At 45.5% G+C, this 17,167-nt stretch overlaps 1 protein-coding gene across 2 annotated transcripts in view; it reads right to left on the reverse strand.

The window, feature by feature from the left end:
- Positions 1–17,167, reverse strand: part of LOC117365516 (angiopoietin-2-like) — a 68,027-nt gene that overhangs the window by 3,835 nt on the left and 47,025 nt on the right. For both annotated transcript variants that reach the window (XM_033955997.1, XM_033955998.1), the window contains exons 6-7: positions 13,149–13,250; positions 5,409–5,575 (exon numbers count right to left, since the gene is read on the reverse strand). In XM_033955997.1, the coding sequence (XP_033811888.1) occupies positions 5,409–5,575; positions 13,149–13,250 (269 nt within the window). The remainder of the gene's footprint in view (positions 1–5,408; positions 5,576–13,148; positions 13,251–17,167) is intronic.

Consider the following 17,167-nt stretch of genomic DNA (forward strand, 5'->3'; position numbering starts at 1 on the left):
GCGGAAGGCCTGAGAGTAGGGAGTTGCAACAGTAGTTACAGATAAAGGTGAATATGGGAATTTGCGAGCAGCAGCTCAGCAATTCCCCCTCTTCCTGCCAGAAGTTGTGGTAAGAGCAGATAGCGTAGCTGGTTTTAAGAAAGGTTTGGACAAGTTCCTGGAGGAAAAGTCCATAGTCTGTTATTGAAAAAGACATGGGGGAAGCCACTGCTTGCCCTGGATCAGATAGGAGTAGAGGTAGGTTATAAGGATAGGATTAGAGGTAAATTACAAAATTAGTCTGGGACCACTGTTCAGGCGATAGGCCTGATGGGCCGCCGCGTGAGCGGACCGCTGGGCAGGATGGACCTCTGATCTGTCCCAGCGGAGGCACCTTCTTATGTTCTTATGTTCTTATCAGTAGCATGGAATGTTGGTACTGTTTGAGGTTCCAGAATCTTGTTACTCTTTGAGATTATGGAATGTTGCTACTCTTTGGAGTTCCAGAATCTTGTTACTCTTTGAGATTATGGAATGTTGCTACTGTTTGGGGTTCCGGAATCTTGTTACTCATTGAGATTATGGAATGTTGCTACTCTTTGGAGTTCCAGAATCTTGTTACTCTTTGAGATTATGGAATGTTGCTACTGTTTGAGGTTCCAGAATCTTGTTACTCTTTGAGATTATGGAATGTTGCTACTCTTTGAAGTTCCAGAATCTTGTTACTCTTTGAGATTATGTAATGTTGCTACTGTTTGAGGTTCCGGAATCTTGTTACTCTTTGAGATTATGGAATGTTGCTACTCTTTGGGGTTCCAGAATTTTGTTACTCTTTGAGATTAAGGAATGTTGATACTCTTTGGGGTTTTGCCAGGTACTTGTGACCTGGATTGGCCACCATGAGAACAGGTTACTGGGCTTGATGGACCTTTGGTCTGACCCAGTGAGGCTATTCTTATGTTCAGCACAAGCAGCAACCAAATTACTGCCTGTGTTGGCTTCGACAATCTCTCTGACATCACTTCCTAGGTATGGGTCCTGGAAGTGACTTCAGAGACCGTGCAGGAGCCGACATGGGCAGCATGTTGGTGGCTGCTTGCATCGAAGTAAAAAAGGTATGGGGGAAGGGAAGGGGGGGCGCGTGCACAGCAGGGGGGTCGAGAAGGATCAGGGTGGCAGAGAAGAGTGCAGGGTAGGGGGTGCCACTGTCCCGGGTGCAGGAGTCTCTTTGCTGCAGATGCATCTCCCTCACTGCCCCTGACTCAGCCATGTTCACATCAGCAGTTTGAAATATTTCAAGAGTGTGCACATTTCTTGGAAAGCACCATAACCTCAAGTTTCTGGTTTCTGTCCAACAAATGTCACTCTTGGGTCTCATTAGAGAAACAGTTTTGCTTGTAAAATGCATTTTGGAGAAGAAACCTGACGTTGCCAAGGGGACCTCTGAAGCTTCTCTAATCCCAGACACCACATAAAATCACATTTGTTGTTATCTCGAGACCACCTAACTAATTGAGGGTCATGAGAAACAGAAGAGGCAGGTGTGTTTAATAACTGTTATCTCTTTGCGTGCTGGGACTTTGATAGCGATTTCTTAATCTGGAAAAGACTTTGTTACGTCTGCTATATTGGGCTGTTACTGTAAAGAAAGAGCAAAATAAGAAAAAGCCTACTCTGTACGAGAGGGGTCACAACATGTAAACTGGAAGGAAAAGACCTGCTCTCGATTCTGGGATCTATCTTAAACCTGCGGGCTTTCAAAGTTTGCACTACTTGATTAATATTGGTTAGGTACACTAGGAATCTCTAGAGATTTAATAAATAGCTGGGGTTGGCTTTCAGTTCATGGGAACTTGTTGGCAGAAAGTCCAAAGTTCACCAGGGCATATCAGACATAAAGCACCCAAGAGTGCATGCAAGGTTACCCATAAACATCATTTAAAGCCATCCACTAGCTTAAAAAAAACAATTAATGTGTTAAAAATTCTAATAAATATAAATTCAAATGTGGAAAGATTGAAGATAATAATAATAAAGTGCCCAAAGTGTCAAGTGCAAAGTCACATCATTCCTGAATTTCAAAAAGCAGACTAAGTGCAAAGTCACTAATTGCCTTGAGAAAGCAAGAAATCACGTTTGTCCAATCAATTGAAACTGCCATTGGCAAGGACGTATCCGAGAAGCCACCAACATCCATCTAGTAAGAGGGTCTGTTGTCCGGAAGTGCCAACCCCCGTTTCATTTCCTTCTTCAGGGCCAAACTCAGGGACGTCTTCCACTGAAATCTAAATCAAGCACTGCTCCTCTCCAGTTTTCAGTGGGATCACTGATCAATGGATTCAGGGAAATCAAGGCAGCAAAGCAACACATAATGTCATCTCCAGTGTAGGGTTACCAGACGTTCAGACGGACTTTCCAAAACCCAGCAGTTTGTCCGGGTATTGGAAAGCCCAAATGAGCTCCGGCCGCATCGGGGGAGGGGAGGGGGGCATCTGCGCATGCTCCAGGCCCTCCAGACATGGCTGGACCTTGTCGGGGAAGAAGACAGGAGGTGTGTGGGAGCGGGACTGGAGGCTGAATTGGGAAGGGCTGGGGGCAGTTCTCAGATTGATGGGAAGTGAATTCCAATATTGCGGAGCGACAACAGATAAGATGTCCTAGCGTTTGGTACTAATTATTCTTAATGATGGGAATGTTAATAATCCAGTATCAGTTGATCTATGTGTTTGGGACGGTTCATAGGGAATGAGAAGTTTATCAATGAATTGGAGGGTCTTTGTTATTAATGTTTTAAATGTTAATAAAGTGCCTTCATAGCCGTGATTCACTTGAATGGTAGACGCTGGAAATGTAGGCCTCTAAAACCCCGGCATTTGTTTCCGGTACCTACCTTTCACAAAGCCACAATTCTATAAAAGGCACCATTGTGTGATTGAAACACAATCAGTGGCCATTTTTTTAGGTGGCCGACAATGACAGCACCATTTTTAGAATCCAGCCCTATGTGCCATGTTCCCTGGTGCCTATGTTTTAGGTGCTATTTATAAAATCAGGGCTTAAGTGCAAGGAGGGCGTGTGGTTGATAGCTGCGGGTGAAGAAATTTGGGCATCATATTTAGAATCCAGGGGTAGGTCAGAGGGAAGGCGTAAAACTGTCTGCCTGTGGCACTGTTTCTTCTAGCCAGCTGATATGACACTACTCAGCTATAGGCACCGTGGGTGGCCTTGAGCGAGAAATGTTACGAGATGAAAAGGAAAAGCAGTGGGCATTGGGGGCAGGGAACGAAGTAGCAGAAAAGACATTACTCGTAATTAACTTATGGTTTCTACTGCTTCTTTGACACAAGCCTTCATTCCACAGGAACAAGGGACTAATGGCAAAACAGCCAGTCCAACCCACAGATCCCTTTCCAAGTGCAGCATTTGCAGTGAGCTGGCAGAACTATGGTTAACAATGAGATCTCACTAGAGGACTTGTGAAGCTGAAACGGCTCCTGTATCCTGTTTCTATTGTGCCAGTGATGACTTATTTTGAATTAGAGAGAGGATGAGCATTCACTATATTGTAAGCATTCAGTTGTTGGGCTGCCAGATAGGGCTTAGTGCTTGGGTGGTACCAGCTCTATTGTACATTGCAGCATGTTATTTGTTGGCATGGGGCAACATTTCCTTCAAGTTCAGTGAACAACAGCAGATTAAAAGCATTGCATCACTCTTGGAACCCCTGGCAATATAATCCCTCAGTGGAAAATGTGCGCAAGATTGCATTACGTTACATTGGAGTTTTGGCTCCCCTTCAGGAGGACCAAAACTCAACGCAACAGGACCAACAAAAAGGCCGATTATACCTCATAACTGTGAATTTTAATAAATTGCCTAGATGAATGTCATAGACCAGGGGTGCCCAACACGTCGATCGCGATCGACCGGTCGATCGGGAAGGCAACGCCAGTCGATCTCGTGTTGCCGTTCCAATCGGCCGGCCGATCAGCCTTCCTCTCCCCAAGGTTCCCCACCGGAATCTCCCCAAGGTTCCCCACGCACACTCATTCTTGCTGCGCCCTTCCTGCCCGACTGCGTCTTCCGACTGGGGGATGAAGTCACTTCCTTCGGGAGAAGGCGGGAGGGAGGTCTAGGGAAGTCACGACCCTTGAGAGCTGAGCGCCGGCTGCCCCTGGTGGAATTGACAAGCCAGACTGGAGAAAGGCGGTCGGGAGCAGGAGGTGCTCTGCCCAAAAATGCCGGAGCTGCTGCTGCTGCTCTGACGTCTTGAGCCTGAAAATGTGAAGTTGAGTGTCCTGCTAAAAAGAGACTGGAACGGCTCTCATGGAAGACTGGCTTTTTTTCTTTTCTTTTCCTCGGCCCTGGGGATCCAGAGATTTGGGCCTGCAGAAGCCTAACGCTGACCAGCATTCCTCTCCCCGACATCAATTCTTACATCGGAGAGGAATTTCTGGGCCAGCCAATCGCTGCCTGGCTGGCCCGGAACTTCCTCTCCGACATCAGAATTGAAGGGGAGCAGAATGCTGGTCAGTGCAAGGCTTCTGCATGCAGAGCTTGGGGGGCGGTGGCTTGGAGGCCTGTTCCCCGGTGGCGACGGCAAACCTAGTGGCTTGGGGGAGGGCAGGGAGAAAGAAACAAAGGGGGCAAGCAGGGAGACAGAAAGAAAGTGGGCATGGAGAGAGAGAGAGAAAGAAAGAACAGGAGGCAGGGAGAAAGAAAGAAAAAGTTGGGGGAGAGAATGAGGTATGGAAGAGAGAAAGCATATAGGAGGCTGAAAGAAGGAGTGGGCTGAAATCAGAAGATGTCAGAAGAAGTGCAGCCAAAGTGAAGTGAGAAGAAGTCAGAAGAAGAAAGTGCAACCAGAGACTCATGAAATCATCAAACAAAAGTAGGAAAAATGATTTTATTTTCAATTTAGTGATCAAAATGTGTCTGTTTTGAGAATTTATATCTGCTGTCTATATTTTGCACTATGGCTCCCTTTTACTAAACCACAATAGCGGTTTTTAGCACAGGGAGCCTATGAGCGTCGAGAGCAGCGTGGGGCATTCAGCGCAACTCCCTGCGCTAAAAACTGCTATGTGGTTTAGTAAAAAGGGAGGGGCTATATTTGTCTATTTTTGTATGGTTGTTATTGAGATGACATTGCATAGAGTCATCTGCCTTGACCTCTTTGAAAAAAACCCGGAATATGAATGATAATTAACATTTTCTCTGCCTTTCAGTGTGCTTTGTGGGGGTTTTAAAAATTTTTTATTGTTGGTAGATCATTTTGACTTGGTCATTTTAAAAGTAGCTCGCAAGCCCAAAAAGTGTGGGCACCCCTGTCATAGACAGTTGGAGACTCTTTGCAGGAGTTTTCTCATTCTGTGCCTATGACAAGAAATGTTGGAAAACAGGGGTCAGGTTACATCAGCGTGACTTACCGGTAATTTTGCTCTTCACTGCCCACAGAAAATTGGTCGTAGTGTGAGTACGCTTCTTGGTTCTCCCAGTCCTTGAGTTGGATCCGAAGACTGTACACGCCGCGTGAAGTCAGTTTGTGAACATACTCGTTTCCCAGCCAGTATTCTCCTGAAGGGGAACCAAAACCCTGTAAACGACAAACATATCACAGCTGGTAAGATGCAGGGTCCTGTGGTCCAGGTCATCAGGGGCATGCTGAGACAGGCTTGGTTTTGCCCTGTGCCATCTATGAGCTTGTACTTCTAGATTCCCCATGATGAACAGAACTATTGGACAATCCCATGTTTGTAATGATCGTGAAAACAGAACTGTCTCATGGTCATGCATATAGGGAAAAAGAACCCATTGTTCAACTACAAATTGGGGGGGGGGCATTGTTGGGAGACAGCAGTCTTGAGAGAGACTTGGGTGTGATGGTGGATGAATCACTGAAGCCATCTGCACAGTGCGCAGCAGCCTCGAAAAAAGCCAACAGGATGCTGGGCATCATAAAGAGGGGCATAACAACCAGGACACGGGAAGTCATCATGCCATTGTATCGAGCGATGGTGCGTCCGCATCTGGAATACTGCGTTCAATATTGGTCGCCGTACCTCAAGAAGGACATGGCGGTACTTGAGAGAGTCCAAAGGAGAGCAACGAAACTGGTAAGAGGGCTGGAACACTGCCCATACGCCGAGAGGTTGGATAGGCTGGGGCTCTTCTCTCTGGAAAAAAGGAGGCTCAGGGGAGATATGATAGAGACCTTCAGGATCATGAGGGGCATAGAGAGGGTGGATAGGGACAGATTCTTCAGGCTGAAGGGGACAACAGGTACGAGGGGGCATTCGGAGAAACTGAAGGGAGATAGGTTCAAAACAAATGCAAGGAAGTTTTTTTTCACCCAAAGGGTCGTGGACACTTGGAATGCGCTACCGGAGGAAGTGATCAGGCAGAGTACGGTACAGGGATTCAAACAGGGATTGGACGAATTCCTGAGGGATAAAGAGATCGTGGGATACTGAGGGAGGAGCTGGGATGTAACACAAGTATAGAAAGCTAATAAGTATAGAAACCCAACCAGGTCGTGCATGCGCAAGACCAGAGGGTTAGGACTTCGATGGGAAGATGGGACTTCAATGAGAAACCAAGGTGGCAAGGGAGCCCCTTCTGGTGATTCAGACAGGTCGTGACCTGTTTGGGCCGCCGCGGGAGCGGACTGCCAGGCAGGATGGACCTATGGTCTGACCCGGCGGAGGCACTGCTTATGTTCTTATGTTCTTATGTTCTTAATAGAGTGTCATAGGGTTTGCGCAAAGCTTCGCGCAGCATCTGCACAGAGTCTTGTGCACAACCATAGTGTCCTATGCTAACATGTACAACAGAATTCATCCTGATAAACCGTAATGAACTCCCACCTCAACCTTTTTTTTTTGAGCTGGGAGTTTGCTGCGGCTTCTCAGGAAGATTACTGCTACACATTGGATCCATATTTGTGCATATTAACCTTTTAATGCTTTCAAAACTTTTACGCCTGATGCAGGCATCGCATCTGCTGAAACGTGGCCATGTTGGACTTTGTGAACTCGGTTTAATAAATAAATCATTTCACCTTACTAGTGTTTCCTGTTGTCCCTTTGGCCATCGTGGTCCAACATGGCATCATCAACTCGAGAGCTTGGGTGCAGGCCTGGATAATGGCCTATTTGGCCTAGGGTTCCCATATTTGTGAGGACAAAAATGACCCCACCCACACCATCCAGAGACCCTCCCACACTCCACCCATTTCCTTATTCCCCTTCCCATCCTCTGCACCCTTTTAGTGCTTCTCTTTCTCTTTATCTCTCTTCCTCTAACCCTCCTCCCCACGGGTGCTTCTCTCTCTTTCTCTCCTTCCAATCCCCTTTTCCCTAGGTTCTTCTTTCTTTCTCTTTCTCCTTCCAACACCCAATCCCCACCAATATGGCAGGTGCCCCTCTCTCTCCTTCCAATCTCCTGCTTTTTCTGTCTCTCCCCTCCCCTCCAGCACTAACTTACTCCATGCTCTTTTCTTCAGTACTCTCTCCTTTCCAAAATGCTTCCCCAGCCCTCCCTCTCTCCATGCTGTTTCTTTAGCTCTCCTCCATACTGTTTCTCCTTTCTTCCATCCATCCATGCTGTTTCTCCAGTCCCCCTCCATGCTGTTTCTCTCTCCCTCCATGTTTCTTCGGTCCCCTCACCTCCCTCCTCCAACCTCCAATGCTGCTTCCTCTCACGACCTCTCTAGCTCCCAATTCTATCTACTTCCTCCCTGGGCCCAGCTGCTGTAATTTAATCTTTAGGTAGCCAGAAGCAGCAACAGGAGGCTGCAGGCCTGCCCCAGAAGCCGCCTCTCTGCAATAAGTTCTTGTTCCTGTATAGGTGAGACCTGCAGAGAAGCGGCTTCCGGAACAGGCCGGCAGCAGGCTCACCTTGTTGCTGCTGCCGCCTGCCCAAAATTTAAATTACATATATATTCTTGCTATAAAAAGTTGTTCCAACCACCATATATTAGCATCTCATTAGAATGTGGTCAGTTTTGTTCTCCAAAACAGCACAGTTCAGTGGAGTCGGATGACAGCAGCGTACTTGGGAGACCCTTGATACAGCTCCTAATGAGCGAAACATGTCGGGTCACACTCCCAGGTTCTTTGGCTGAGATAAATGACAAAGATAAGCTAAGTATTTAAGCACCTTATCTTTATTAATTATTATACTTGAGATATTTATGGATTATTTATTATAAATAATGACACAACGGCACTTTAAAAACATTAGAAGGGACAGCCAATGATGAGGCACCACATAATTCTTCCCGCAGTTACAAGATATACAGCGGTGGAGTGGTGGGGCTGAGGCTTCCTTGCTAAAAGCAAGATAGATTGAGATAATAAAGCAAATATATCCAGCACTGACCACAAAATTTAAATTACAGCACCCAGGCCCAGGAAGGAGGTAGGTGGGAACGTCGGGAGAGCTGGCTAAACCTGGACAGGCTCCCCCCCATTTTTATAAAACCATCCAGGTACCCAGACAGTCCTCTAACAAGAGGACATGTTCGGGTTTTCCCAGATGTCTGGTATCCCTAATTTGGCCCCTCCTACCTGGCTTTGGTTAGTGGTATTAATGTTCTCAGCATTTCTTACCCTGAGTTGCATTCACCAAGGGCTTAAATGTGATCCAGGCAGACTGGGATGTGTCTGTACCATGTGCCTTGTATATCCTATAGACCAGGGGTAGGCAATCCCGATCCTCGAGAGGTTTTCAGGATATCCACAATACATATGAATGAGATAGATTTGCATCTCAAGGAGGAAGTGCATGCAAATTCATCTCATACATATTCATTATGGATATCCTGAAAACCTGACCTGCCTGTGGCTCTCGAGGACTGGAGTTGCCTATCCCTGCTATGGACACACAGAGACCAGACTGCACAAAACCTACAGGTTTCAGAGACAGGGAATTTCTTCCACCTTGCTTTAAAAATGTTGAACTGGTCGCAGCCAAAGGGGTAAAAAGGATTCTTAAAAACCAGCTAGTAGCTAATGTTAATGGAACTGTCCCGATAAAAAGTACAAATTAATTTACCATATTTCTGCCAACTGGTCTGTTTTTAGCAAGTGGCACACTCTGACCAGGACTGAATGTTCTTTGCTGATGCGTTGACTTGTCTTGGCCATGATTTAAGTTCTATGTCTTGCATTGGTCATTAGAATGCAGTGAAGGCTCAGTCAGTTGAATCTGATTATAATTACGGTCTTGAGCATTGTGCACTGAGTCTTATATCATACGTCTCCTGATTGTTTTTTGGACATGCTGAAGTTATACTCTCCAGCAAGAGAGTTGCAATCGGAACATGCTATGAGACTAGCCCTGGATAGAGCATGTACCATCTCACATGCAGGACTTGAGATATCGATGTTCTCTGTTGCTAGTGTGAAATTCTGGAATGCCTCGAATGGACAATTATGTCTATGTAAACCTAGAGAAGTTTTTAAGAAATTACTGAAAACACAATTCAAGCTCATAGTACAATCCCTAATCCTAGGTCTACTAGACTATTGCAACATCCTCTATCTCTCCTGCCCTGCAACAATGACAAAACAATTACAAACAATTCAAAACACTCGTCTACTCATTGAGGAAACACGACCACATTTCAGAGGCCTACCTCAATTCACACTGGCTTCCAATTCCAGAAAGAATACTATTTAAATTCTACTGTCTACTATTTAAAGCTATAAACGGAGACAGCCCAAGCTACCTGAACAACTGCCTCATCCAAACTACCTCAACCAGGCATAGGAAAACCTACACTCCATTCAGACACTGTCCAAAAAGTTAAATGGAAAAAAATATATGATGACCTCCTAGCCACCCAAGCAGCAAAACCAGACAACCAAATTGCCGATCTACTGCTAACAACCCTAGACTACAAGACGTTCAGAAAAGAAATAAAGACTCTACTTTTCAAGAAATCCCTGAAAAAGTCTTAACACCACGACTACCTCCTTCTTCCCATATTCTTCCTGACTGCCTGAAACTACGTGATCTACTCTTTACTTTCTCTGGAAATGACCAAAGATCTTCTTTTGTAACCCGCCTTGAACCGCAAGGTAATGGCGGAATAGAAGTCTCCAATGTAACGTAATGTAATATTTGTTTGTGTTGGTATTTATGTGAATCATGAGGATGTTTTATTTATAGAATCTGTTTGTAATGATAAGTGATGTGTTAGACTATGTACGTTGCTTGTACACTGCTTTGGTTTAAAGCAGTATGCGATATTTTTAAATAAAAAAAGAAGAAGAAGAATGTGGCAAACACAAAATCTGTGGACTGCACTTTCGCCAAATTCATCAAAAGAGCTAATGGTTACTAGAGCCATGAACACAGGAGCAGGTGCTCAAAGAGCTTCATCAACATCGGTTTTCATTTAGTAAATTTAATATATCACTCTTTTTGAAAGACAAGGCGGTGTACACTAAAGCAAATTATAAAAGAAATTAAAAGTGGAACTCCAGTAATAAAAGGAAAGAACCAATCATTCTCCCCACCCTTGTGCTCCCGTCAATCAGGGAAATCAATCCAGTGAACAAGCCTTCTCAAAAAAAAAAATAAAAGTTTTCAATGCAGCATGAAAAGTAGGATCTGATTGCTCCGGTCGAAGATGTTGGGGCAAAAGAGTTCCAAAAGACCAGTGAGGCAACACAGAAAGCTGAGTTTCTGGTGGACTCCCATTTGGCCTTTACGTCATAAATGTCATATATAATCTGACTACTGTGAATGTCCATTTGTAACCCGTTCTGAGCTCATGGGAGAACAGGATAGAGATCTAAATAAATAAATAAATAGAGGGCTAAGGAAGAACGAGTCTGTTGTCCATCAGAGACTAGAAGGCACGAGTGGGTATATAAGGAATAATGAGTAACATCTGATTTCCTTAGCTTGTTGATCTAGTCCTTTCTAAAGAGTCATATGTTGAAACGACATGGTTAGAGCCACTTTGTGTGCATTTCGAGGTCTTTGTCAAAGAGGGAGTCCGACTAAAGTGATGACATGCGGGGATGGCAAAGATCGATTCAAAATCATTTGGGGGGGGGAGGGCACAACTTTCTGCTAGTTGACAGGCAGCACCGTCTAAAGCACCACATACACACCTGTTTTCAGCAGGGAACAATTTTAAATCCTCCCTTGTCCAATTGCTTGGCCCAGTTGGGTTTTTTTGTTTTTTTTTTGAAATATATATTTTATTGCTTTTTCAAGATAAACAAAAGGCTCAACTATACATGGTGGTCAACATAAGAAATGAGTACCAGGACACAGCTCAATTTCACCGTATACCTGAGCCTCCCCCCCCCCACCCCAGTACCACTCCCCACCCCCCTGCCACACCAATAAACAATAAACAAAGTCCAATCCAGTGCAGTCTCTATAAATTCCTATACATTCAACAGATGACTTGGCCCAGTTGGGTTTAATATGAATACATCAAGATGATGGCTGGCAATTGTTGGGTTTTTTTGTCTTCAAATGTCTATATAACAACCAAGTTTGGGGACCTGCAGCTTATTTTCTGTTATCTAAACATAAATGAGAAAGATCTAAGTAGACAGGCCTCTTTAGTGACTATCAATAATACTATTTACAATAACGTATCGAAGTCTAGACACCAAGAATCCAAGACACAGCTTAATAGTCCATTCCTTTCCATTAAGTTTATTATTGCACATTAGTCAGTCAACAGCCTTGCAGCTTCCAAATAAATCTCTAACACGCACTGAGGGGTAGTTAGTTTGAATGCTACATTAAACCATAAAAGGAACGAGGCATCTTAATCGATCCCCCAGCTAGAAATCTCTCTCCAATTAAGTTTGCTTATTAATTACTCGTGCCTACTAGGGAGCTACAGACAAAGCCAGGCTTACGAGAGATAATTCAGGGCCTCGATGGGTTCTCTGCACTCTGACAGCAGGCCAGGAAAAAACTTGATATTATGCAGAACGCAACTCATAGAAAATGTCACCCCTGTGAAACACATGGTCCCAGCACGATCCATTACTGGAATTCCTCAAAACAGTGGGAATCCAAAGACACCCAGGTCAGCATTCGAAAGCACTTATGGAGTCAATACTCAGCGGCTAACAGCAAAAGTGCTTTTTCAGCAAACATAAATTTTGGATAGACAACTCAACATATGTCCAAAATCTATCCATTCAGCTTTAATAGGCACCAGGAGTGTTCTCGCGGTAGGGCCAAAAATTTATGATGATAGCTGAGATATTCAACTGCTCCCTATCCAAATGTATCTGTTTGAGGGCAAAGGAATTAAAGGGATAACTCATCCATTTAAGTTTAGGATTGCATATTTACCAGCCCTGCCTAAGTGTACCAGGCTGCTCAATGTCGAGCCAAAAGACAAATGAATAATTCATATCTTTGAATATTGATCATGTGAAATTATAACTCAGATATTATGTTAATAACTTTGCAGTCTACATATAAAATAAATAAATACATCATTAAATACCAGAAGATTCATGCAACACTAGGGTTACCAAACGTCCGGATTTCCTTGGACATGTCTAGGTTTTGAAAAGCTTCTGGCAACGAGTGATGTCGGAGATGGCATTTGCGCATGTACAGATGCAACGTGGTGATGTCACAAGCATGAAGTGCATGTGCCAATGCCATCCGACGTCGCTCGTTGCTCATGCAGGCGGAGGGGGGCCTGCTAACCCCATGTCAATTTAAATGATAATTTTTTCAAAACCCAAATTGAAGATCAGTGGGAGAGATGCCCACTCCCTCCTGCCACTAAGCAACTGCACCTTCCCCTCCCACTCTCTCCCACTGCCACACAACACCCCCTCTCCCCCTTACCTTACTTAGATGGCTGGCCAGAGAGATGCCTATTTCCTCTGGCCAGAAGGCCCGCCTCTTCAAAATGGCTGTGGTGTAGCAAGGTGTAGGAGGCACTCTCCTCTCCACCCCCAGCTCTTTCTGTGTCTTCCCCTGGAAGGCCATATTTAGTCCTCTCCCTGCTCCACTTACTGTGAAAACATTTTCCTTGCTCTTCCATAATGCAAGTTACAGCACCGGGTTTAAGCTCTTACATTTGGATGTATGAATCCGAATGAATAAATAAATAAATGCAAATCCCTGGGGATAGCAGCACTTCCCCCCCCTAAATCTCTTACCATTTTATATTCCTTCCAGGTGCGGTGGAAGTCCACCGTTCCATCGGTTCTGTGCTGGATGACGGTCCAGCCACCCCCACTGGACTCCATATTGCAGAATACCTTTGAAAATGAAAAGACAGCGAGGGTGAGCGATGCCACCTCACATCCAGTCTCCACGGACGTCAAGCCATTGCCCCAGGATCTATTTCTCATAAAGTGACTGTGGACAGAGAATTATCACTTACACTAGATTCTCGTGTAATCGTACGTCCCTAGAGGATGTGGTTCTCCAGTAACCACCAGTCACAGAACATAATCCACTTGTGTACCACTAAGCGGTTCACAAGAATCAAGGAAACTATACATCCACAGAGAACTACAAGCTCCAATATTAAAATTGATCAAATCAATGTGTCTTCAACATCTTTCTAAAAGCTTGATAACATTCCCGACATTATAATTATGTGTTGGGATTTGAAGTATTATGGGCAGCTGTCCAAATCTTTGTTGCCTTGGAGGGGAGGGCTTCAGGACGGAAGAAACCCAGAGGCCAGATCTTTGTCATCTGGATGGCAGTGAAAACGTCAGTGGTATTGCATTTAGTGTCAAAGCACAGCTGTAGTAAGGAGTGCAGGGGGCATAATGCCCTGGGTGCCTCCCATGCCACACCTGCACCCTCCCTTCCCCTCTACCCCCCGGTTATGGTTGCCAGATTTTCCTTTTGGAAAATCCTGGCCCTAGCCCCACCCCTAGGCCCGCCTACTTACACCAACCCCCACCCTAATTCTGCCCCCATGCCCATCCCAGCCCCACCTCCGCTGTGTGCTCTTGTCAGGCAGGGAGAAAGTCCACGAGTGCGTGTGATATCATCGCGTGATGGACTTCCTCCCCGCCCGACACTGCTTTTCAAAAGCCGGACAAAGTGCCGGCTTTTGAAAAGCCATCTGGACCCCTGGACATGTCCAGGGAAATCTCTGCCCCCCCATGCCGTGCTCATGCCCTCCCTGACCCGCCCCCGTACCTCTTTAAAATCTTCGCCAGTGCGAGCAACAACTCTAGCCTGCTGCTCTTGGCTCTTGGCTCTTGGGTCCCTCTGAAATCACTTCCGGGTCACGGGGCCAGGAAGTGACATCAGAGAGAAAGCCAATGCCAGCGCGAGCAGCTGTGTGCACTAGCAAAGATTAAAAGAGGTACCAGGTGGGAAGGGAGGCCACAGTGTGACATAGGGGCGCAGAAGGAGCAGGGGGGCACCACCACCCTGGCGCCTCCCGTCTTCATTACACCACTGGGTCTCAATACTGGGGGAGAGGGGGAGAATGTGGCACAGTGTTTAAAGCTACAGCCTCAGCACCCTGAGGTTCAGGGTTCAAACCCACACTGCTCCATATGGACAAGTCACCTAATCCTCTCTTTGCCTGCTAGGACAGACAGGGAAAATGCTTGAGTACCTAAATATATTCATGTAAACCATTCTGAGTTCCCTTCAGAGAACAGTATAGAAATTGAATAAATATTTTGAAAAGTTTCAGCCTCTGATAATCAGAGCTGGTATTGTGACATCATAATGCCTCATCCACCAATAAGAGTCAACCTCCTCAGTGATGTCACAATGGCTTGATTGTCCTATACTTGGCTCACTTTTACTACATTTTGATTTCTAGAGTGGTGCAGTGGTTAAAGCTACAGCCTCAGCACCCTGAGGTTGTGGGTTCAAATCTCACACTGCTCCTGGGCAAGTCACTTAATCCCCCCATTGCCCCAGGTACATTAGATAGATTGTGAGCCCATTGGGACAGATAGGGAAATGTGCTTGAGTCCCTGAATAAATTTAAGCAAACTCTTCTGAGCTCCCTTGGGAGAACAGTATAAAAAATTGAATGAATGAATGAATCAAATAAATACTGTTTCCTGGAATCTGCTAAGCTTCTTGAAGCAGATGGTTAATCTCATGAAACTTCATGCTGAACTTAACTAGAAACTTCAGTGGTCTGAGTTCCAGTCCCAGAGTTCTGCCTTTTTTTCTCGAGGGCTTTGCTGCGACTGGCTACGGTTATAAGCGCCGAGAATAGTTTCCGCACGCAGGACTGCTTGAGCTCTAAAGAAGAGTAATTATCATTCTTTCAGCTTCGGACTTTGTGTTGTTATCACTTTTCCCTGCTTAAGTAAACTACTGGGCACTTATCAAATCCCCTTTCTGCATTTTTCGCCTCCTACTCCTTCACATTCCTGCTCTCGTGTCATGTGTTTTAAGTAAATTGATCCATTATTCCTTAAAAAATTTTGTTTGTTTGAAAAAACATCTCTAATTATAGGAAAAAAATGCTCAGAATGTTTAGGGTGAATTTTATGATTGCGCTGTAAAATATTGTACTACTAGTCTTTAAGCCCATTACATTAACGGGTGCTAGAATAGATGTGTCTGTCTGTCTGTCTTTCTGTCTCTCTCTCTCTCCTTGGCTGCTGTCTGTCTGTCTTTCTGTCTCTCTCTCTCCTTGGCCGCTGTCTGTCTGTCTTTCTGTCTCTCTCTCTCTCTCCTTGGCCGTTGTCTGTCTGTCTTTCTCTCTCTCTCTCCTTGGCCGCTATTTGTCTGTCTTTCTGTCTCTCTCTCTCTCCTTGGCCGCTGTCTGTCTGTCTTTCTGTCTCTTTCTCTCTCTCTCTTTCCTTGGCCACTGTCTGTGTGTCTGTCTGTCTTTCTGTCTCTTTCTCTCTCTCCCCTTGGCTGCTGTCTGTGTGTCTTTCTGTCTCTTGTTCTCTCTTTTAGCTGCTTTCTGTCTGTCTTTCTCTCTCTCCCCTTGGCCGCTGTCTGTGTGTCTGTCTGTCTTTCTGTCTCTTTCTCTCTCTCCCCTTGGCCGCTATTTGTGTCTCTTTCTTTCTCTCTCTCTCTCTTTCCTTGGCCGCTGTCTGTGTGTCTGTCTGTCTTTCTGTCTCTCTCTCTCTCCTTGGCCGCTGTCTGTCTGTCTTTCTGTCTCTCTCTCTATCCTTGGCCGCTGTCTGTGTGTCTGTCTGTCTGTCTTTCTGTCTCTTTCTCTCTCTCCCCTTGGCCGCTGTTTGTGTGTCTTTCTGTCTCTTTCTTTCTTCTTTGTCTCTCTCTCTTTCCTTGGCCGCTGTCTATGTGTCTGTCTGTCTTTCTATCTCATTCTCTCTCTCCTTGGCCGCTGTCTGTGTTTGTCTGTCTTTCTGTTTCTTTCCCTCCCTCCCCCCCCTGCAGTAGCGCCATCAGCCTCCAGTGCAAATAAACAAATGCTGATCCTCGACTCGTCCAACGAACAAATTCAGAGGTAAGGGGTGTTGGTTCGCCGCCAAGCGGGCAGAGAGCGTGGCTCCTGCGAGCTGCAACGGTGCTCTGACCTAGAGGGGAGAGTGGGGGCAGAGGAGAAATCCGTGCGACCAGGAAGCGGCAGTGGTTGCGGCCTTCCCTCCCCTAGCTCCGTAGTTCAGGCGCTGCTGCCTCCTTCTCTCCCCGATGTCAGCCCCAAACGTGCGCACGTGCAGCATCCTTTCACATTCTGCCGGCCACGGAGCTACAGACGCACGGAGCCATGAAAACTGAAGTGCGCATGCACGCTAAGGGAATTATTATAGCGGATACAGTTCATATATATTCACAGACATACAAACAGTAGTTGAAAGAAAGATACCGGCAGAGAGATAAGGGAAAGTTTACTTATATACAGGCACTTATTTTGGACCTGGGGCAATGGAGGATTAAGTGACTTCCTCAAGGTCACAAGGAGCAGCGTTGGGATTGATACAAAAGCAATCCAAGTGCTTAACAATATAAACACATTTCTGAAAGGAACTTACAAAATGAAATAGGAAAGTACCCTCCCCTCCCCCCCAAAGATTTCTTAAAATAGATACATTAAAGCATACAATCATAAATTCCCCCCCCCCTTTTTTTTTTTTTTTACAAAACCAAAGCGCAGATTTTAGCGCCAGCTGCGGCAGTAACAGCTCCGATGCTCATAGGAATTCTATGAGCGTCGGAGTTGCTACCGCCGCGGCCAGTCCTAGAAAACATGCTACGTTTGTATAAA

The sequence above is a fragment of the Geotrypetes seraphini genome, chromosome 8 (assembly GCF_902459505.1).
Source record: "Geotrypetes seraphini chromosome 8, aGeoSer1.1, whole genome shotgun sequence".
In the NCBI taxonomy this organism is placed as follows: domain Eukaryota; kingdom Metazoa; phylum Chordata; class Amphibia; order Gymnophiona; family Dermophiidae; genus Geotrypetes; species Geotrypetes seraphini.